Source organism: Miniopterus schreibersii, assembly GCF_964146895.1.
Source record: "Miniopterus schreibersii genome assembly, chromosome: 1".
Classification (NCBI taxonomy): domain Eukaryota; kingdom Metazoa; phylum Chordata; class Mammalia; order Chiroptera; family Miniopteridae; genus Miniopterus; species Miniopterus schreibersii.
Window position 1 is genome coordinate 87,170,896 of NC_138101.1, and position 22,953 is coordinate 87,193,848.

The window sequence follows — 22,953 nt, forward strand, 5'->3', positions numbered from 1 at the left end:
ACTTACGGATGCAGGGCATATTAGTACAGGGCTGTATTGTAAGAAAAAAATTAAAAGATTTTTGAATATCACAGGAAAACAACAGGCCTTTAAAAACTGCGAGAGAGCTTACTGAGATCATGCAGAACTTGAAAACTTCCCTCTGAACCTATAGATCCATTGCTCTCACAAATGATTTATTGCTACGATGTGTACATGAGAGTTTTACATATAAAGTTTACTAAATAACAGTCATGTAATGCATGTTAGTTTTCCGTCTCATATGGAAAGAAGTCATTACTGCTGTTCTCTAATCTATATTGAGTTACTATCCAGGAAGTTCAATGAGTTCTAAGGGATTAACTGAAACACTATATGTTTCATTAACGCAAAACAGCAGTACTTTGGACTTCTACAATAATTTAGCTCGAAGATCATCAAGTCACTGCAATTTAAAAATGTCAACTTTTTTAGCGTCAGCACTAAGCGTACCAGTAGTTTCATATATATTTTTAATTCTTATTTTGTAATCAGAAACAACCAAGAACATTGTTTCTGAGATCAGGTTCCTAATTCTTGTTGTCCTTTTTCTTAATGATGGGATTTTGTTTATGACACTTTACCTGTTCTGCTCGATGATAGAGGATCCCTGGTTGGCCTGGTTCATGGTATTTGATTCTCAGACTGGGAATCTTCTCCTTGAATATTCTTAACGTTGTTTGTCGTGCCCCTGCTCCTGCTGTGATCAGGGTACCAGGGCGATGGGCGAGTGTGCACACTCATAGACGTCTGCTCGGTCAACAACGGAGGCTGCCACCCACACGCGTCCTGCTCCTCCGCTCCAGGTAGCCGCTCATCTCTCCTCTGCTTTGGGGTATTTTAATACGACCTTATAAAACAAATCAGCTTCTTTAAAATCAAAATCCTCTCCCCTCAAAATTCTTATTTTGATCTTCAAACCAACAATTAATCCATGTTATAAAACTGTACATTGGGATTTTTTAAAAAATGCAGTGGACTGTGCTCTTTTATGATCTGTTCTAATTTAGCAATTATTTTTCAAGGTAATTAAGTCAGCTTCTTAATTCATAATTGTATTTCAGCAAGCAGGAAGGAGAAAAGGAGGAAGGAGGGCATGGCCACCTCTTTTAAGGATTCTTTTATTTCTATGCCATTGGCCAGGACTGAGCCTGGTGGCTAACCTGGGCTGCAAGAGAGGCTGAGACATATAGTCTTTATTTTAGGTGCCCATACCCCTAATTAAAATCATGAATAAGGAAGGGAAAAATGGAGCTAGGGAGATAACCAACAGTGTCTGAAATGCTGTGTAAAAGAAGCTTCAACTCCTATAACTTTTAAAATATATATTGCTAAACTTTCAGAAATATTGTACCAATATATATACTCACCAACAAAAGTATGAAAATATACATTTACCCCAACCTTGACAACAATGAATACTATTGTTGTTTTTCATTGTAGCCAATTTTATAGGCAAAATTTGCCGTCCTGTTATTTTAATTTTGGCTAAATTAAAATTAAGTTTTTGATTACTGATAATTAATAATTAATGCTTTTCACATATTTACTGGCTATTGTTTTTATTTGTTCGTGTCCTTTGTTCATTGCTTATTGATTTGTAAAATTTCATTATGTACTGAGGACATTATTTCATTATCTGTGTTATATTTTACATGTATTTTTCCTGGCATGTTGTTTTAATTTTTTCATTTTGTGGTGGTATTTTTTATTTAGAAATTTAAAACTTTTATGTAGTCAAAATGGTAAATTCTAACGGATTTCTCCCATTAAAATTAGGCCGTCCCTACCAAACAAACCAAATATTCAAGTACATGTTCTTTTAAATTTTTAATTATTTTAAACATTAAGATCTTTGATCTTTTTAGGATTTACGTTTATCTATAGCATCAAATAAAGATCTAGCTTGATATTTTTGTCCCAATGGGTGGCTGTCCCCAATTCAATTGAATAATGTATCATATATTTTGCTATTTCAAAATACCACTTTTATATTTACTAACATCATATATATGCACATATATAAAAGCACACACACACACACACACACATTTATGGTTAATAACATGTTTATTAAATGATTAATGGCATACTAAAGTGGTTAAGAGCATGAATTCTAGAAAAGCACTGCTGGGATTTTCACTTTTCCCTTGGCTCCACTATAGATCAGCTTTGTCTTCATCTGTAAGTGGGGATAATAATAGTACCTACTTGAGAGGATTAAGTTAGTCACTATATCGACGGTGCTTGCAGCAGCCCAATCATCAGATCATCCTAAGAATACTCGTTTCTGCTGTCAACCCCTCCATGGTGAGAAACTCCCCTTTCCCTCAGAGCACCTCACGCTTGTGTACAGCTCAAGACCATGACACACAGATCAGTGTCATCCTATATAGAGCATAGAATACATATAATGCCTTCCTTATTTTAAAATTAAAAATAGAAAAATAAAGATTCTAGTGTATTCTCCTCCTACCTTGTCTTGCCTGCCCCAGGGGCCTGCAGACTTGACTTGGACGATTTCTTGTCTAGACAACGGAGCCTGAGTTTTGTCACTGGGTCTGAATCGAGGAGACCTGTATTCACACTTTCACTTTTATTTCTGAACAGGTTCCTTACCTCTCTGTACTTGTCTCCCGGGATATACTGGAAATGGTTTTGGCCCAAATGGATGTGTGCAACTCAGTAATATTTGCCTGAGTCGCCCCTGTTTAAACGGACAATGCACTGTGAGTCCTTTATTTTTCCTGAGGAGGTTATACTTGAGAAATAATTTTAGTTTCACATCTCTGCAATATGTTTTCTATGTCATTACTTTTAAGGTAATGATTAAGCTTAAGATAAGGAACTGCCAATAACTTTCAGATGAAATATAGGTAGTAACTGCAGTTACCAGGAAAAACCAATGAGTTAATTTTTTCTCTCAGTGATTTACAGAGTAGTAAAACAAAGCCTACAGTTTGATCCAGATAGATCCAACTTACACTTAGTGATCACCATTTAAAAGAATTAATATAAGTTAGGCCACTGGAAGGTGCTTGTGGCTCAATACCTGCTGCATACATCACGTAGCATCACTTTTCTTTATTATTTGGGTTGATTCGAGTTTATTGTCTATCCGTTTATTCTATAGCATTATGTTTTTCTTTCCTTAGGAAACAGTGTCCGGTTATCTTTGTAAGTGTGATTCAGGTTGGGCTGGTATCAACTGCACAGAAAACATCAACGAGTGTCTGAGCAACCCCTGTTTGAATGGGGGAACATGTGTGGATGGCATTAACGCCTTCAGTTGCGAATGCACACGTTTCTGGACTGGATTTCTCTGCCACATTCCCCAGCAAGGTATGCTCAGCATTTCTTATACCACAGATGCTCACAGCTTAAAATTATCACCATTTAATGAGTCCTAGTGTGGATTCTTCGACTGAACCTACTTTCTTGTCTAATTGCTCAGATGCTTAGAACTAAGTGTTTCCTGACAGAAAATGTATAGAATTCACAAGGTAAATCTATATCTCAATTTAAACCTCAAGTACGGTTTCATCAAAGGAAAAATTTGCCCTTTGCATTATGTCCATTCTCAAAACAAAATATGCTACTGTATTGTAGTTTTCTAAGGGCGAGTTTTCTCTAAAGCAGCCACTAAATTTCCCTAGAACATTCCACTTAATCACGTCACTCTTCTGCCCTAGAATATACTGGCTTCCCCATTGCCTGTTAAGTAAAGATCGGGAGTATCTTTCAATTATTCCCTATAACCAGGCCTCATCCTATCTGTCTAACTTTAGTTTTCATTAGTTCTCTAAAAATACTCCTCTCAAGACAAGCATCTTTTCTTACCATCTGACCCCATGTGCTGCCATGGATATCTCTGCCTTGTCTCTTTATTCCGGATAGTTCTCTCCCAAACCTCTCCAAATCTTCTTGGCCTCCCTTCCAAATGCATGTCACTGTACGGATGTCCCCCATACAGCCTCTTATAACTTGTCCACTCCTCCCTTATTACTCCCGGCTCTGAATAGCACGTTTACCGAGGCTTTGCTCTGCCTTCAGGACGGTGCCAGAAATAAGAAAGCGTAAAATACCATCTCCACACGCATCTGCTTGTCTTTCCGTTGAGGAGACAAGACTAGTACAAAATGGCAGAGAAGAGGCAAGAACTAAAGATAAAAAACTAAATTGTATGGGGTCGAGTCGAGTATCAGAGGTGGAGAGAAGGCGAGGCAGAGAACAGCCCAAGAGGCAGGGGGGTTCGTGGCAGAGGTGAGGGGACACGAACTGGACTTGGAAGGAGAACTGGGATTTGGGTGGATGTCCAAGGAAAAGGGGACGGGGGAGAAAAGAAGAGTGGCAGGCCTTTAGTGTCTGATGTGAGTTACTCAGGCTTCTCTCAGTGTTTCATCAGCAGGCCTAGAGCTGCCTAGACTCTTCCCCCACGGAGTCTCCCAAAATCACAGTCCCTCTTCTGTCCCTTCGCAGTGTGTGGAGGGTCCCTCTCGGGGCTGAACGGGAGCTTCAGCTATAAGAGCCCTGAGGCTGGTTATGTTCATGACGTTAACTGCTTCTGGGTCGTCCGAACTGAAGAGAGAAAGGTAAATGTGGTGTCTCCTGTCCAACATAGGTTTCATTTATGGATATGCGTATGGAATATGCATGGAATATACAGCGATAATTTATCAATCATATATTGAGGATTCACGAAATGTCAGGCTTTGGGCTAGGCAATTTAAGTACCTTTCTCTAACCTTACAGTAACTCTGTGAAAATAAGGAATAGTATCCTCATTTTTATAGATGAGATAATGGAAACTAAGAGAAGCTAACTAGTATTTTTTAAAACACCCCTTAGCTGGTAATTGGACTAGCTGGATTACAGTCAGGTTTGTCGGTTTCCAAAGTCCATGCTTTGCCCAGGATGGATGATTCTCCACATGGCTGGCCAACTGCAAGTCAGTGATTCGTAAAGGCCTGTTCTTTTTTTTTTTTTTTTTTTTAAATATATCTTTATTGCTTTCAGAGAGAGGAAAGGAGAGGGAGAGAGAGAGATAGAAACATCAATGATGAGAGAGTCATTGATCGGCTGCAGCCCACAACCCGGGCATGTGCCCTGACCGGGAATCGAACCCCGATCGCCTGGATCCCAGGTCGATGCTCAACCGGTGAGCCACGCCCGGCCGGGCTGTAAAGGCCTGTTCTTACTGAGACTGGAGTGTTTGAAGACGGTCACTCAGTAATGCTGATTATTATATAAAAATGGAAACTGTTAAGATGATTTTATCAGTGTCTTCTCAAAGAATGTGCCAGTGTTTGGTGCTAATTGTTCCACAGATTATAACATTGTATTATAATTCTCATATAACTCCAAAAGAATGATCTATATAGCCTCATTTTACACATAAAGAAATGGAGCCTAGAGCAGCTGAGAAAGTGGTCCAGGGGCATGTGGTTTATAAGTGGCATGCAGCCCCTTGAACCCAGGCCATTCAATGACAATGAATCTGAACCTGAACCACTACAAGAACAATCTTCAACTTCAGATCTGAACCTGAAAATTTAGTGCTTTTATTCCCAATATTTATTATTCAGTTTTTCCAAATATCTATTTTTCAACCAGTTCTTTGGCTCATTGAAATAATGTACTTCTGAATAGATGAGGTTTTCCCTTAAAATCCTATAAGCTTTTCCAGCAATATTGCAGAAGTCATTGTACAAGGTCAGAAAACGTTTTTTTTCTCTTGAGGAGGGTGGACTCTGTGGGGCCTGGTAACCCACAATAGAATAAATTCCAAAATCAGTTTCCCAGTGAGTATGTGATATGAATTTCCTTCCTTCCATTTAGTTTTCATGAATTCTATTTCCTGACATTGAAAAGAATTTTCTTTCAAAAAAAATTATTTTGTGAAAATTTTTGATACTTTTATTATCAATTTGTAAGAAAATGTATGCTGTTTTCTTGATTATTGGGATTCTATATCTTTTTGCCTCCCAACACAATTTACATAAAATAGTGGAAAATTACATACAAATCATGAACATTTGTTTTATTTTTATTGAAGTTGCTTCAAGGGCAAACATGATTTAATGTTGGGTAACAGATCTTAAAAATACCTTAGCATAGAATTTCAAAAATACCCTGATATCCTCTCTCACTATTTGAATGCTGTTGTGGTTTTAGATCATAAAGGAAATTAGATTCCACAGCCTTCTTTTGGTTGCTTGACTGTTTTAAATGAGGTTGTCAGTAAGTAATATTTTATATATAATTAACTCTATTACTATATTTTCCTGTATATTCTAACATTTTAACTTGGAGACACACGTTTGCGTTTATTGTCTCCTACTTGTGTGCTCAGAATTCTTCATATTACCTTTGCCCATTCTCTACGCTCGTGATGTGCACCCACTGAAGACTTGCAGACTTTACACATGCCCACCCCATGCCTGCTCAGTCTACACCCGCCGTGTCAGGCTGGGCTGGGTGTCGGTACCTTGTTGAAAGGTTCAGAGACCCGCAAGGAGTCGGTATCTCTGGGGTCAGTGATGAGCATCGGTGTGTGAGCTACAGGTTATTTGGGTGATCAAGGTACAGATTCTTGTGAATGGTGATATTAGTTAAATTGAATTCAAGGTAGATTTCTCAAATATCTAATGTATTTTACTGATGCATTTGTTCAATGGACTTAATAGTTGAATGAAACCTAGGTAAATCTATTTCGTTTACCCATTGAATAACAACTTAAGGAATATAAAGTTTCGGTTATGCTAGATAAATAAATTCTAGAGATCTGCTGTACAGCATGGTGCCTATGGTTAACAATATGGTATTTTGTACCTCAAAATTTGTTAAAAGGATAGATTATGCTTTTACCATAAAAAGGAGAGAGGGAGAAAGGGAGGTAGAGGGAGGGAGAGAGAGAAGGAAACTCTGGGAGGTGTTGGATATGTTTATTACATTGATTGTTGTGATGGTATCACAGGTACTTACATTATGAATTTTACAGATTAAATATGTGCAGTTCTTTGGGTATCAATTATACTTCAATAAAGCTGTAAAATCTATTTAACATTAAGATTTTTGGCATAGTTGGTTACATATCTGGGGGAAAAATAGACAGGACTTTACCTTACACTAAAGGAAAAAAAAAAAGATTTTTGATATATGTTGATATTAGTTGAAGTGTAGGCAGTTTTTAACACAAGTCATTTAACAAGTAGAATTTTCATATGTATTTGTGGATAATTAGGAAATTTTAGATCTATCTCTTAAAAATGACACTATAAATGTTTCCTAATTAGTGGGAGACATATTTAGAGTTAATGTGGGAATGGAAATAATATCTTGTGACCTTTATATTTTTAGGTGCTGCGTATCACCTTCACTTTTTTCCAGTTAGAATCAGTGAACAATTGTCCACATGAGTTTCTTCAGATTCATGACGGAGATTCCTCTGCAGCATTTCAACTGGGCAGATTCTGTGGCCTCAGCACCCCTCCTGAACTCCTCAGCAGCGACAACGCTCTCTATTTTCATTTCTACTCTGAACACTTAAGAAGCGAGAGAGGCTTTACAATAAGATGGGAAACACAGCAGCCAGGTAAGTGTAAACGTGGAGGAAAATAAAACAAAATCTTGAGGTTCCTAAAGTTTTTTGATCAATATTTACCCTTTTGGATACATTAGATATTTGGAGATCCAGTGTTATATAATATTTTTATAATTATGTGTATATCAAGTGAATCTACAATGAATTTGTATTTGATTTTTGTGTTCAGAGATAATAAAATGTGGATAAAGTGGAAGAGATTAAAAACACGAGTCTTAATGGGTCCCTTAAGAAATTACTGAACAGCATTTTTATAAGCTCAGCTAATAGATTTCTGCAGGGATGTTACTGAGGACACTGACCACTCCTTTTCTAAGTATTCCTCATCTTAATGACTATTTGGTAATTTTTTGGTGTATTTTTGTTTTGGTGGTTTATATTTTTTAAAAATTTACTATGAAATTTTTAAACATATAAAAATAGGGAGAAAAAACAACAGTATACCAAAACTCCAATTCATTTATCAATAAATCTGTGGAACTGTTTCTGGAATTTCTCTCTTTTTTTTCCCTGTTGGTCTGTTTATCTATCTTGTACCACATTAGCTTAATTACTGAAGCTTGAAGCCTGGTTGTGTAAATCCTCTAACTTTGTTCCTTTAAAATGAGCTAGGTTCTTTACATTTCCATATAAATGTTCGCATCAACTTGTTAATTTCTCCCAACAATCTGCTGGGATTTTGTTGGCATTTCATTGAATCTGTAATCATTTTGGAAAGAAATGACTTCTTACAAATTCAGACCCTATCAATTCATGAACTTGGACTATATATTTATTTAGTTCTCTCTTAATTTGCCTTAGCAATGTTTTATGATTTCAGTGTTTACTTATTTCACATCTTTTGTTATTTTTTCTAGGTATTTGATATTTTATGGTATGTTAAATGATATTATTTTTCTAAGATTTCATTTTCTATTTGTGGTTAGTATATTTTTATCTTCCTTATTATGAATGAGGCTGAACATCTTTTCAAATGTATTTTAAAGAGCATTTAAATTTTTCAGTGAACTCTGTTTATATCTCTGTTTTTGTAGAAGTTCTTCATATATTAGGAATATTAATTCCTTGTATTATATATTGTATTTTTCCCAGTTTGCCATTAACATTTCACTTTGCTTATGGTATTTTAATTTTTTTTACCCATATGATAGTTTTTTAGGTACTAAGTTTTGGAAAAGTCTATTCCTCTGAGCAACAGATGTTTTCTCATTAGAAATAGTGAGAATCATGTAACTAATTTGTTCCACTTTTTGCCTTGGAAGCAAAATTTTTGTCTGAATAACCTTCATACCTATGTAAATCTCATATCTTGCATATCTCAAGTATCATCTTATTTTATTTTTTTCTAAGTTATATTTATAACAGTCTAGATTTGTATTTAGTGTTTTTATTTTTTTATTTTGCAGCAGCACTTCTCATAAGCCACCACAGGTTTTCTGTCAAATAAATGTGGGTATTAATAAAGAACATATTCTTCCAGTCATTAATAAGCAATTTACTGGGCTGGTGGGGTTTAATACAGATTGCAGTGAAGTGAAAACCTGGCCCAGTCCTTCACTCGTCCATCCCTGGGCAAGTGGCTCAACCACTGTAGACATTTGAATTTCCTCACTTATAAAATGAATAGTTTAACTATATCATAATGCTAATAAACCTCAAATGAAAATTATGTAGTGCTTAACTATTCTAACATATAAAACTATGTAGTGCTTAACTATTCTAACGTATAAAATGATCTCGTTTGTAGAAAGACATAGGGACTGACAGAATTTCCAGAATTTAAAGAGTTAATGTACAGATGGGTCTCCCTCAAAACAGTGAGAACAGTGAATCTATCATCCTATTATTTGTCCCTCAAAAAGTTCAGCACTGTCTTATTTTTATTTTAAATTTATCTTTATTGTTGAAAGTATTACAGATGTCCCCCTTTTTCCCTTATTGATTCTCTTCACCCCTCATCCACTCCCCGCCCAGGCCTTCCCCATACCAATGTCTGTGTCCATAGGTTATGCATATAAGCATACAAGTTTTTTGATTAATCTCTCCCCACCCACTCCCTTACCCCCGCCTTCCCTCTGAGATCCCTCAGTCTGTTCCATGCTTCTGTGTCTCTGTATCTATTTTGTTCATCAGTTTATTTTGTTTATTATATTCCACATATGAGTGTGATCATGTAATGATCTTTCTCTGTGCTTTAAATCATATAACCACATGATGGCCGGTAAGTGTAAAGCTCAATGCATGGGTGATTTATTTATTTATCAATCAGTATTTCCAGGTCTATAACTTTATCAAGCTGGAAAACGGAAAGTCTTGTTTCATTTATGGGGTGTAACCAAAACTACACATAGTTACTGAAGTGAAGCTGGGCTTCCCACGGCTATGATAATTCTCCATGAATTATAACTTGTACACTAATGTAGTTATCTTTTCTCCTTATTTAGAGTGTGGAGGTATACTGACTGGTACCTATGGTTCTATTATGTCCCCGGGATATCCTGGAAACTATCCCCCAGGAAGAGATTGTGTCTGGAGAGTTATAACCAGTCCCGGCCTTCAGATAACATTTACTTTTGGGACCTTGAGCCTGGAGCAGCATGATGATTGCAGCAAAGATTATCTAGAGGTAACCAATTGTGTTTAGATAGAACTTACTATGATATGATTAGAACTCAGGGAACTAAGGCGTGGTGACACTCGTGGATGACCACAATTTGTTAGCAATAGTTGGATGTATTCTTCAATAGGCAGCCAATGTCTAAATCTTGCTAAATTCTTATTCTTGATTGTGCCAGATTGCTTCTTCTTCTGATTCCCACCTGAATCTGTAAAGAGATTGCCTTGCTTGTCTCTGTCATTTCCTAGAAGCCCATTGCCCCTAGGAACAGCAGAATTAATGAAATCATCACTAAGTGATGGCTATCTTCTCCAATGCAGATTCAAATTTTCAGTTGTTTGTGGTAAACCTCGAAGGTATTTCACAAATTGACCACAGTGTTCCATGAAGAAAATTAATAGCAATTGTGTTGAAATGAATTGATAAAGGATGAGCCTTGCAGGAATGTATTGAATAATTGTCATTGGCAGGAGCGGAGTCAGCCTGTGTCCTTCCTGCTTACCATTAGTAAAAGATTAATATGTGTAAAAGAAAAAGCTGTTATAGTCAAATGCCATATGCTTATAGGCTTATAAAAATATGTGCTCTCCACTGCAGACTGAAAGGTCCTTGAGAAGATTCAGTTGTTTTGTTGTTCTTGTCTTTTCACCATATATCCCAGTACCCCTTGCAGCGGTGATACAAGACAATATGCTTTTCCAAGTCCATTGCAGAAAAATGTAAAGCTGTGGAATTATTCACACAGGGTATAAGGGTGTGGGTGTCAAACAGGGGGCTCCACAGGTTAACGCCATTAATTTGAATCCTTTGGGAATGACTGGAACATCTACCTCTCCCTGGAAAATTTCACCAAGGTAATCTTTTGCAAGTTGACATTAAAGTGAACTTTTTTGAAATTAATTTTCAATAAATTCCATCAAATTAAAATTGGAAGCATTTTTTCACTTCTGCATGTTTACTCAGATACACATATAGTATAATAGAAAGTATCGATTACTCTGACAGAATTTAAATGCCTCTCATTTCTCAACAAGCTGTGTTTTGAAGAGTAAGTTAAATACAGGAATAAAGTAATGCTGCCCTATAACTTTGCAGACAATAGTAAAAGTAATCTGAATGGACAAAATTGGTCCTTTGTTGCCTTGGTGTTCTATGTAGTACAGAATTTGCAATTACAACTCAATTATAGAGAAGTTAACATGATATTTATAGATTAAAAACCAACAGTTAAAATACTATTTGATTTCTAAGGTCACATAGTCATTGTTGTGGTATTTAATTACTATTAAAGTTGCACTTTTTAAATTTCACTAATCCATCTTTCTGTTGCGTGTAATCTGATTTCACTTCCTTTCCACCTCTGATCTTCCCAGGTACCTGGTCCAAGCTGTGAATTGATTGATGTCACTGGCATTCTGTCTCCTGTTTTCTTTGCATATATTCATTTTCTTCTTCTAGATTACTAGGGTCTCATAATTTCCAAAAACAATAGCTGGGGAGAAAACCTCAAAAAGAAAACACTGGGATTGGTAACATCAAGAGAAAAATTCAAAGTATACGTCCAACCTCTGAATTGAAATTGAGACAGAAGATAAGGCATCGGGGACGATGGGAGTAGGAAACTGCCCTTTACTGAGCCCCGAGCTTGAGTCAGATATATTTGTGAATGGAAAACCCCCCAGAGTGATTACTTTTAAATGATGGGTTTTCTGAAATTAATGTACAAAATCATTCGGTTTGTTAAAACCTGACCATTAGAGCTTTAAAATCTGACCATTAGAACATTTAGTTTTGTTGTTGTTTTAGATCCGAGATGGTCCTTTGAGCCAGGATCCTGTTCTTGGGAAATTCTGCTCCACTCTGTCTGTCCCACCGCTCCACACGACAGGTCCCTTTGCCAGAGTTCATTTTCACTCAGACAACCAGGTGAATGGCCAAGGCTTCCATATCACCTACTTAACATCACCTGGTAAGTAACCTGATAATTGGGAACTTAATGTGAATGTGAACATTTCTGTCATAGTTCCAGGTTTTTTCTTTATCTTCTCAACTTTCTATTATTAATGCTGCAATACCCCTCTATTCCTAAATTATGGGATGCATATATTGGTAACTATGTGTGAGGCACCTAAAATTAAATAATTTACACTTTAATTCCCTAGTTATTATTCAGTGTTTTGTTGTGAGAGATGTTGTTCATGAGAGAAATGCAGTCTATCTTGAAATAGGACAGGTTTTATACCTAGTATGCCTTTCATTTGCATTGATGCCTTAAAACAAAGCAACAAGCCAATGAAAAACAATGAAACGTCCTCTGATTTTTATTTTAGGGCTGTAGAGAATTTTGTTCTTAACCTACATCATTGTGCCTTGATGAGAAGTCACAAGAAAAACATTGTTTAGGTCTCGATATCAGGAAACTAACATCTTTTTGTTGTTGTTGTTAATCCTCACTAGAGGATATGTTTTCCACTGATTTTCTAGAGAGAGTGGAAGGGAGGGAAGGAGGGAGAGAGAGAGAGAGAGAGAGAGAGAGAGAGAGAGATCAATGTGAGAGAAACACATCAATTGGTTGCCTCCCACAAGCGCCCCTACCCGGGCCTGGGATCGAACCTGCAACCCAGCTACACGCCCTTGATCTGGAATTGAACCCTCGATCCTTCAGTGTGAGAGCTGATGCTCCAACCACTGAGCCACACCGGCCAGGGCTAACAATGAACATCTTTTTACTGGTCCCCCTTTTCTATTTACTGTGGCTTCAGGCTGAGTCTGTAGCTGTCCATACCTGATTTCTGTGCATATCAACTTTCCCCTGACCACATGCTGCTGTTCTGTTCCTTTAACCTGATTCATTTTTCTAGTTATATATTTTATGTTGTCACATGTATTTTATAAACTGCCTCAGATCTTTTTGGAATGGAGGAGATTATAAAATGCATTTAAAAAGAAATTTGTAGAAGAGAATGTTAGGCTGGAATTTAGATCACACATCTCTACATGTATTTTTTTAGGCCCCGCAAGGTTGTCCCACAAGCACATGTCAAACTGGAAATTGTATAATCAGATGAGGGATATAAGTATATAAACCCGTACAGGGTGAATAAAGCGGGTGCATGATTGCCTGTGTGTGTGTATAAGTTTTTGCAAGTTGCACCCAAAGCCGGGGAGCCGGAGGAATAGCCATCCACGTGACCTTTCCCTTCTCCCTTCTCTTCAGCGGATCCGCCCTGTGGAGGGAACTTCACAGACCCAGAGGGCGAGCTCTCCCTTGCCTTGTCGGGGCCTTTCCCTCACAGCAAACATTGCATCTATATCGTCAAGCAGCCCCTGGGAGAGCAAATACAGCTCAACTTCACCCACGTGGAGCTGGAAGGCCAGAGCGGCTGTTCTCCGAGTTACATCGAGGTAACTTTTACTACTTGGCGGCCCTTAGATGATGCTTTTCAATATTTTTACATTCTGTAGAGCTGTGGTGTTCAAATGGCTGTTGGGCCAGCAGCATCCAGATCACCTGGATGACCTGGATGCTGGGAAAGCAATTCTATGCCCTATTTCAGACAGACTGAGTCAGAACCTCGAGGGGCAGGCCCGCCATCTGCCTTTTAGCAGGCCTTCCATGGAATTCGATGCAGGCTAGATCTGAGAACAACTGCTCTAGAGAGTATGGGAGGATTTGCCAGAAACAGATCTATGGATGGTAAAACAGGAGATTGGTGATGGGATGGCAAAGGGTAAAAATGAAAGCTGAGACTAGAAACTCATGAAGATGCCAAATTACAAGTTATTAAGTGGAGCTCCAGTAATGAAGGTGACTGCAAATAGGTAAGAACGATCGCGTTTACGAATGGGAGACAGATTCCAGAGGTGCTCCTGGGTGCTTTTCTATGCGAGGGAACTCGACTCAGAGAAGTAAAAGGATCTGTCCCTGTGAGCTAGCTAGTCAGTGGCAGAGAGGTAAGTTAAAGTATTGAAAAACTCTTGTTTGAAAGTTTAGATTTTTTTCATTAGTTCTGCTTACTCTCCTTCAGAAAACCTTCATTCTGATTTAAGTGTGTGTAATAACTATAACAAGACTATCTGAAACGAGAAGGCAGTTTTTGTTTGCCTGGCCTGGTATTTCTTTTGCTTAATTATTGGTCAAGCCACAAATTAAAGTGCTGAGCAAATAAAACAAAACATGTTTTGTTGAGCACAGTAATTTTATGTAAGCCCTGAGAGGCATTGACAATTTTGTTTGCTCATGTAAGCTAGACCAATTCATTTTTCTAGGAAAAACCTGTATAACCTCTTGCTCTCTTTTCTCCTTCATGTGTAGAGAAAGGAAATGTAGGGTTTTAGCATAAGATATGGACTTAGCTGAAGGATGAAGTACATTGATGATGGCGCCATAGCAATATATATATATATATGTGTGTGTGTGTGTATATATATATATTTTAAAATATGTCTTTATTGATTTCAGAGAGAGGAAAGGAGAGAGAGAGAGAGAGAGAGAGAAACATCAATGATGAGAGAGTCATTGATCGGCTGCCTCCCGCACGCCCCCGACTGGGGACAGAGCCCGCAACCCGGGCATGTGCCCGACTGGGAATCGAACCCCGATCTCTTAGATCCTAGTTGATGTTCAACCTCTGAAACACGCCTGGCCAGACCACAACAATATCTTTTAATCCAGAGATTTTTTATCGCAGATTGTGACGTGAATGTGCATATTCATTCAATTTATGTTTTTTAAAGTCTCTTATAAAGTACATTAAAGTCTGACGCTGTGGAGCAATTTTAGATATTTTTACTTAAATGAAAGTTAAATTTTCAACATTATTTTTATATATATATATATATATTTGAGAACAGTAAAAGTGGCTCACACTTAGAGAGCACTTACTATGCACCAGGTGCTATTTAAGACTTAAAATAGTGTAATAAATTAAGTAGATAACTACTACCATCTTCTTACTGCCTGTCAGAAATGGTGTGTGCTTTACATGATCTAATTCATTGAATCTTCACAACGACCATTATTTCTATTTTGGTGATAGGAAATGGAGGCTCAGAGATGTTACTTGCCCATGGTTCCATGTCTGGGGAGTGGTGGGACTGGGAACTGGGATCTAATAGTTCCAGTTGTATTGTCCTCTGATAAGAACAGAAATGCAATAGTGTAACTCTGACTACAAGAGGTGGCTCACCTTCCCTAGAGAGGAGCTCTTGTGACTTTCCCAATTTCATGACTGGCTCCCTGGTCACAGGACTGTAACACGGAACTAGCAACAATGCTTTACTCAGGCAGGCAAACGTGTAACTCGGATGTTCAGGGAAATCTGAGTGCCTTTCTATTAGATTCTTTATATGATTCTAATGGCTTTGAGGAGTCATCAGAGCATCTGGAATGATATACCATCCCTGACTTAGCAGTACACTTTCACTGAATTTCATTAAGGAGTTACATGAACTCTTAATTGTTCTGAAAAGGTATCAGGAAAAAAAATCATGAAAGATTAAACTTTGTAAAACAGAATGGCAGAATGTTTTGTAACCAGAAAGGAATTAAAGTTAATTCATCTAAGTTCTTATTTTAGTAGTCATTTGATGACTGTACAACCTTGGATAATTCTTTATCTGAATGCTTCAGATCCAGGGTAAGTTGCCCTACCTATGCCTCCAACCCTTGTGAGCATATATCAAGGAGATGAATGGTAAAAGAAGCTTAACGAATTAAAAGCATTATACAAGTGCAAGGGTTTCCCAGGGCAAATTTCCAACTCTGGCCTTAAATTTATCAGTTCAGAGACAGCCGATGAGACTTTCATGGTTGGCCATTAAAGTATTTACATTCTGATGTACACACATACCCAGTGTTGACCAAATTTTCCTCAAGGGTTTTTGGTGGAAAAAATAAAAGAACTCTATTATTAGAAGGACAGGTCATGTATCATAATTTAAATAATCGAATGGACTTTTTTTATTATATCCTTGACCGCCCATCTTAAGGGAATACAGCCAATTGACTTATAGAACTTTACTACATCAAGTACCTCAAAGGTCATCTAATCTAAATCTTTAACTTTACAATGAGGAAATTGGGGTCACAAAGCTCAAACTCTAGTTACCGTCACGATAGGATTTAGACGTGCCTACCTGGGATTCTAGGTAGGCATATATTGACTTAGGTCAAAGTTCTTGACATTAAGTCATATCTACCTATTGAAAAATGTGTGAACTAAGCCCATTTAAAAAAAAAATACATCCACTTATTTTCACGTTTTTCAGACAGTGGGCATGAAAGAAAGTCATGCTAGAACCAAATACAAATGACGCTAATGGGACTCAATGTATTGTTCCCCAAAAGGTTGGTTTCATTTTTAACAGGTATACTTAAAAAGTGAAATGTTTAGCGAAGGAATTAAAAAAAGTATAATGGTATTTCAGATATATTGGTGACTTGGAGGGGAGTTGACTGCCATTTACTAACAATTCATGAGAGAGAGAATACCGTGGAAACTTTGGGAAGAATGGAGAACAGAGAGGGGTTCTGGAGATATGTGGGGGGATGGTAACAGGGAATTTTCTTTGAGTGTGGCTAGACACACTTCTAAAAATCCCAGATCTTTTTGTCATGTGGTCCAGATGTCTTGTTACCACGTGAATATACCCTTAAAATGAAGACTAGGATACCGTAGCCTAGTGTATCTCTTTCATGTGTGGTTTTGACAGATTTACTTTTTGCTCAGTAAGAGAGCTCCATAACAATTTGAGAATAAAATTTAACTACAAGAGATAATAAATGTGGTTTTGCCCAGGCCCTTTCCTTTCCTTTCCTTTCCTTTCCTTTCCTTTCCTTTCCTTTCCTTTCCTTTCCTTTCCTTTCCTTTCCTCTCCTCTCCTCTCCTCTCCTCTCCTCTCCTCTCCTCTCCTCTCCTCTCCTCTCCTCTCCTCTCCTCTCCTCTCCTCTCCTCTCCTCCCCTCCCCTCCCCTCCCCTCCCCTCCCCTCCCCTCCCCTCCCCTCCCCTCCCCTCCCCTCCCCTCCCCTCCCCTCCCCTCCCCTCCCCTCCCCTCCCCTCCCCTCCCCTCCCCTCCCCTCCCCTCTCCTCTTTCTTCTTTTCTTTTCTTTCTTTTCTAACAAGAAGCACACAATTATGTATTAACCCTTGGATTTAATATAGCTCTTTCAACTAAACTTTCTACTGCTAAAATCACACAATGACTGTGGGTGGTGTGGTGTGAGCAGAGCAAGGACAGATCAACTGTTAGTTATCTGTTTTTGTCCAAGAGAGCTTTTGAATTGTGTAGAACAGTTCAATGCATGTGACAGAAGCATCTTTCCAGAATGAAAAGTAGTCCCTCCCATTAATATTTCATAAGCCATCAGAACTCTGAGTGAAAGATACATAAGGTAGTAATGAAAGTTTAATTTTCAACCCCAGAGAATGCAAGTAGTAGGCTGAATAATCATTTCAGCCTGAAATGAGATGTGGAAGGAAATGAATAAAACTGTTCACTCCACCAAATCTCTTTGACTAATCCCATATAAAGTGCCTCCTACCCGCCAAGACTTTGGGGAAGAAGAAAGGGAGCACTGCAAGAAAGACCGATAGGGGAAGGGGGAGGGAGAGGGGGAGGGAGAGGGGGAGCAGTGCCTTCTGGGGAAACAGGAGGACTTCGAGGAAGTGGTTCTTTCTTAGAAATGGAAAGCAAACAAAAATAAATGGTATAGAAAAGTTGAAAACTGTAATTAATAAGACAGGCAGAAGTTACATTACATTTGATTTCTGAAATCTAAGGAATGTGTACCTATTCTACAAGTGTCATTAAATGACAAATTAATCATATTTTAACATTTTGTCAATCCTAGAAAATTCACAAAGCAGAAATTGTACATGTATCTTTTTAATGCAATGCAACTAGAACTAATAATTTTTTTTTTTTAATGATCAGCTATTTGCAAATCTATAAACTCTCTCCTAAACAATCGCTGGGTTAAAGAAGGAAGTAGAACATGAAATAACAGGCAATATAAAAAACAAAAGAGATAAAATGCTATGTATTAAAACCTGTGAGACATGATGAAACTCAACTTCCAAGTAAACTCTTTAAGATTTTAAATTAGGAGCCCAAAGTTGGGAGAGTGGGAGAGTAGGACAAGCTGGAACATGGAAGATTTCTCTTCCCTCCGGACCTTTTATCATCTCCCTCTCTCCTTCCCTCTCCTCCCCACCTGACTACTCCCAGCTGGCCCCACACAGCACTCCCAATCTCCATGTGTCTTTAGGGGGCCACTCATTTATAAAGGACTTCCTCTTGCTCTTTGTCAGGCCTTGAAGCTGTTCAGCGCTCCCCTTGGGATTGGCTGAGGGAGGTCTCTGATTTTTGGTCTGCCTGAGTTGAATGTACTTGTTACCCTCAAGAGGGCACACTGGTCAGATTGTCATGGCTGTGATTCACAGGATAATTTGTAAGGATTATAAACCCAAATGACAGAAAGAGTAAGAATTTTCACAACTGAAGCTGGAATATAATGCAGCAAACGCACAAGAGCAGGCTGAGGAGCACTGTTTTCCAAGTTAAGTACATATTGAAATTAATTTTAGTTCAGACAAACATCTTTCTAGAGATGCCCTCCCACAAAAGAAGAAATGGGGAGATATTCAATAGTTTGCGTTGTTTTGCATATTGGATTTGGGGTTTTGGCAGAGACTGGAAACATTTGGTTAGTTTCTTGGCTCTGTTGTTGTCAACACAGGTTTTTTTTCACAATTGCTCCTGCATCCTGGTGCTTTTTATGAAATGATAAAATATGCCATTGCTCATGTGAAATAATGCTATAGGTTGTTGTAGTGGGAGCCAGGAAAAAGATTGAAATGGTAGAACCACCTAGTTTTGCAGTTACGAAAAGTTGTATATGTTATCAGGGAAGTTGAGGTATCCCTTTCCCCACCGGTTGCTGGGGGTGGAGTCCTTACGCTATCCCAAGAAAAAGAATTTTCTGAGACTCGCACAGGAGAACGAGTGATTTTTATTTGCTTGGAATTACATCCCTGAGTTCCCAAAGTCCCATTTCCCTTAGTCCAGTTACAGAAGTGTAGCGGGGGACTCAGTGGAGCTAAAAGCAAAGCCAGTGTCCAGAGTTTCTGTTCCATGTCGCAGCCGGGGCCAGTTCAGCATCAGGCTAGTTATAGTTCATTAGTCCACTGTGTGGGGGTCCACACGGCTGTGGGCCACATGGGTGAACGCAGCGGAGCCCAAGAGTGTGCCTCCTGCGATAAGAGGCCCAAGAGCATAAGAGGAAACCAAGAGAGAGAATTACCTTGTTTAGAGGATTAAATATCCCAAATTTTGTGCCCTTGCAGCGATCATGCCTATTCTGGCCAATGACCTGTCCCCAGGTGTGACTGACAGCAAACACCTCATCTTTGCTAATCCCCCCGACTTTACTGAACATGCATCTATCTCCCTCTGACCAGTCTCCTGGGGAGTGTAAAGTTTTTGCTTTCTGGCAAAGCTGCCCAAATGATGTGTTTATCATATCTGGCCTTTCCCTTGCTCCCTTCCTGTTATTAATAACTGGGTGAATTATAGTGGTATCATGTAGAATAGATCTTTCCTATACGTACAGGACGTGCAGGCTCATGTGGAGCCCACAGGTCAGTGGAACAAGTGAGATGGAGAGCGGTGAGTGAGAAGAGGAGACTGGAAAGGCATCAGCCAGGACACTGCACACTATTAGGGCAAATCTCGAGGATGACGAGTCCTCTCTGATATAAGTGAAAACAATATTGCATGGAAACAAGATAAAGAACTTCAGCTCTGTTTTACTAAAGGCCAAGTATTCAACATCAGTAAGCCTTAGTTTCCTCATCTGTAATAGGAACAGTACTATTACTCTTCTTAGAAGGGTTGGAAGGGGTCATTCATTCTTTTATCTGTTCATTCTCTAAATATTTACCAGACAACTTAGATACCAAGCACTGTGCTAGGGGGGTGGGTGTATAAATAGATGTATTAAACATGTAAGCAAGCACACAGATACATAATTTCAAGTTGGGAAACGTATCTTTTTTCTTTTTCTTTTTTAAATACATCTTTATTGATTTCAGAGAGAGGAAAGGAGAGGGAGAGAGAGAGATAGAAACATCAATGATGAGAGAGTCATTGATCCGCTGTAGCCTGCAACCCGGGCATGTGCCCTGACTGGGAATCGAACCCCGATCGCCTGGATCCTAGGTCAACGCTCAACCAACCGCTGAGCCACGCCTGGCCGGGCAGGAAACGTATCTTAAAGGAAGGAAACAGTACTCTGAGAAAATAACCAGGCCACTGACTTTAGTTGAATGGTCAGAGGTAGCTTCCCTAAGGATGTCACATTTGGGGCCTGAAAGTGCAAAGTAGGCAGCAATGCAGAGTCAGGAGAAGGAGGACCCCGGGTTAGAGGTGCCAACATAGCCTTAGGGACGGCATTGAGAAAAAGCTTGTAAACGCCAAGAACTGAAAATAGATCAGTGTGGCTGGAACCACAAAGGAGAGGAAAAGGCCAACCAGAGCAGGCGGGAGCTAGACCGTGTATGGCTTTGTAGCTGGGGATAAAGAACTTGGCTTTGCTAAATCAAAAGGGAAACAATGAGAATGTTCTTAGTGCAATGCCTCGCACACCAGTGACTGGCTACTAAAAGTTAACACAACGCTGATGATGACAATGACGAAGACACCAGGGAGGAGAAAGTGACATGCTGGAGTTTGCAATCATGTAGGAACACACTTCTGTATAAAACTAGACAAGTATTCCTGACTATAGAAAAGCAGGTTTTTAAAACAGCAGATAAAAGATACGGTTATTGACAGAGATATTAGAAGGGGCACTGTTTCATGAGGCAGAAAAAGCCTTAAAATGTGAACTACGAAATCATGAAACAATCATGAATAACAAAGGCTAACAGCCTAGGAAAATAAGTTTTAGCCCCTGTGTAGCTTCTCTTATCTCTTATCCCTCACCCTTTATCCCTTCATTTCGAGTGAGGCCGCTCCCCTTTCCTGAGCACCCAGACTAACCCACGGCCGGCCTCCAGGATCTTCTGTATTTGATACAAGGGGCATTTCAACCTGCAGCTCCCTCCACAAGAAGCCACACGCTAAACACCACTGTATGGCAGAGCTCCGTTTTCAGCTCTCGGTTGGATCAAGCAAGCCCAAGTACCAGCATATTTGGCTTGCTTTGAATTAAAATTTAATGATAAAATAGATATTTTGAAATTGTCATATAAAAACAAATCTGGACACAGAGCAGATAAAAACAAACGAGCAGATGCATGAAGATGCAGCTTTGGAACCTGAGCCACGACAGATGGTAAAGCTGACTGCTGGCTGGGCTCTAGATTTCACTTTTAACATTTCAGATAAACTGTGTTTTTTGGCCCAGTTAATTTTAGCTCTCACTCCAGGCTAAAGATCGTGGGCCACAGGTTGTATATTGGGCCTCTGGGTCTGAAACAGTCAGCGTTCAGGGGGTGAATTCGGCACTCAGTGAGAAATCTGGGTCTGGTTGAAGAACAATAGAATATTGAGTTAGTCTCTGTCGTTTCTTTGCCTGTGTGATCCACCCTAAAGAGTGAGTTTGGTGTGACACTGAAAGCGACTATGGCACGGCTCCGCCCGACTTCTTAAGAAGAACTGTTCATGTCATCCATGTTCAAGTATGAGTCACCTTTCTCCAGATGATGCTGTAGAAACAAACAGTCAATAGCAATTAAACAAATCAAAAACAGTAACAAACAAAACATTCTTGTGGCTTACAACAATGTACATTTATTCATTCTTTGCTCGTGTTAACATGTTGGTTTGGGGTCAGTGGCAGCTCTTTTGATCTGTCCCCTGTCCCATCAGTCCCTGGGACCCAGGCTCTTGGCCTTGTGAGCGGGGTAAGTAAGAGATCATTGAATAATGCAATGACCTCCAAAGCATCTACTCGGAAATTGTACATCACTCTGCTCATATTCTGCTGGGCAAAGCAAGCCCATAGTCAGTGGGAAGGAAAGAGCACAGGGAAATAATAGTCTATTCCAGTGCGCAAGCACAAAGGAGGGGGGGTTTGGGGAGGGGAGGGGGGTTGCAAATTCATAAGTCCTAGAATATTGAATGCAAGATGTGCTACAAAAGTACTTGGGGTCATTTTAGAACCTTTAATGAATTTTATTTGAAAGTCTTTTTCAAAGAGGTTGTGGTTAAGGTATTGCTGTGCCTGGGATCCAGGGAGAATACAAGCTTTCAGAATTAACGAGGTTTCATTTTCACACCGAGAGAGAAACACAGACAAAATCAATTGTGCTTCTAGGTTTAGGGCCCCCGAGCACTGTACGTTCCTCCGCAAACATTTGGACTGCAGCTGCCTTTCTCCTTGCCGACGCCCTTGAATTTCATTAGTGAGGCCCAGGGGAATGGCCCACTTTAGCTGACTCTGATGCTATTTGGCTGTTTTTCTTCCTTCTTGTCATCTTCTAATGGGCACGATAGAAAAGAGAGGCTCCAATCTTAGCAGAAGCAAATGGAACCCTGGAGAATTAGAAAGCAGGAGGATATCTTACTGTGTGTTCATGCTTTCTGGTTTCTAAGAACTGTCGTATGTCTGCATCTCTAACAAAAATGGAACCATTTTACCCTGCCTTAAAATCAGGGAATCAACAAGCATTTGTTAAGTACCTGTTTACAAAGTTCTGTTTAGGTGCCA

The 22,953-nt window shown here is 39.1% G+C and overlaps 1 protein-coding gene across 1 annotated transcript in view; it reads left to right on the plus strand.

Moving 5' to 3' along the window:
- CUBN (cubilin) overlaps positions 1 to 22,953 on the plus strand; it is a 258,721-nt gene that overhangs the window by 15,215 nt on the left and 220,553 nt on the right. Inside the window, exons 10-17 of the mRNA XM_081135485.1 lie at positions 729 to 824; positions 2,629 to 2,747; positions 3,174 to 3,360; positions 4,498 to 4,610; positions 7,378 to 7,612; positions 10,066 to 10,247; positions 12,045 to 12,207; positions 13,456 to 13,643. Coding sequence (XP_080991611.1) covers positions 729 to 824; positions 2,629 to 2,747; positions 3,174 to 3,360; positions 4,498 to 4,610; positions 7,378 to 7,612; positions 10,066 to 10,247; positions 12,045 to 12,207; positions 13,456 to 13,643 — 1,283 coding nt within the window. The remainder of the gene's footprint in view (positions 1 to 728; positions 825 to 2,628; positions 2,748 to 3,173; positions 3,361 to 4,497; positions 4,611 to 7,377; positions 7,613 to 10,065; positions 10,248 to 12,044; positions 12,208 to 13,455; positions 13,644 to 22,953) is intronic.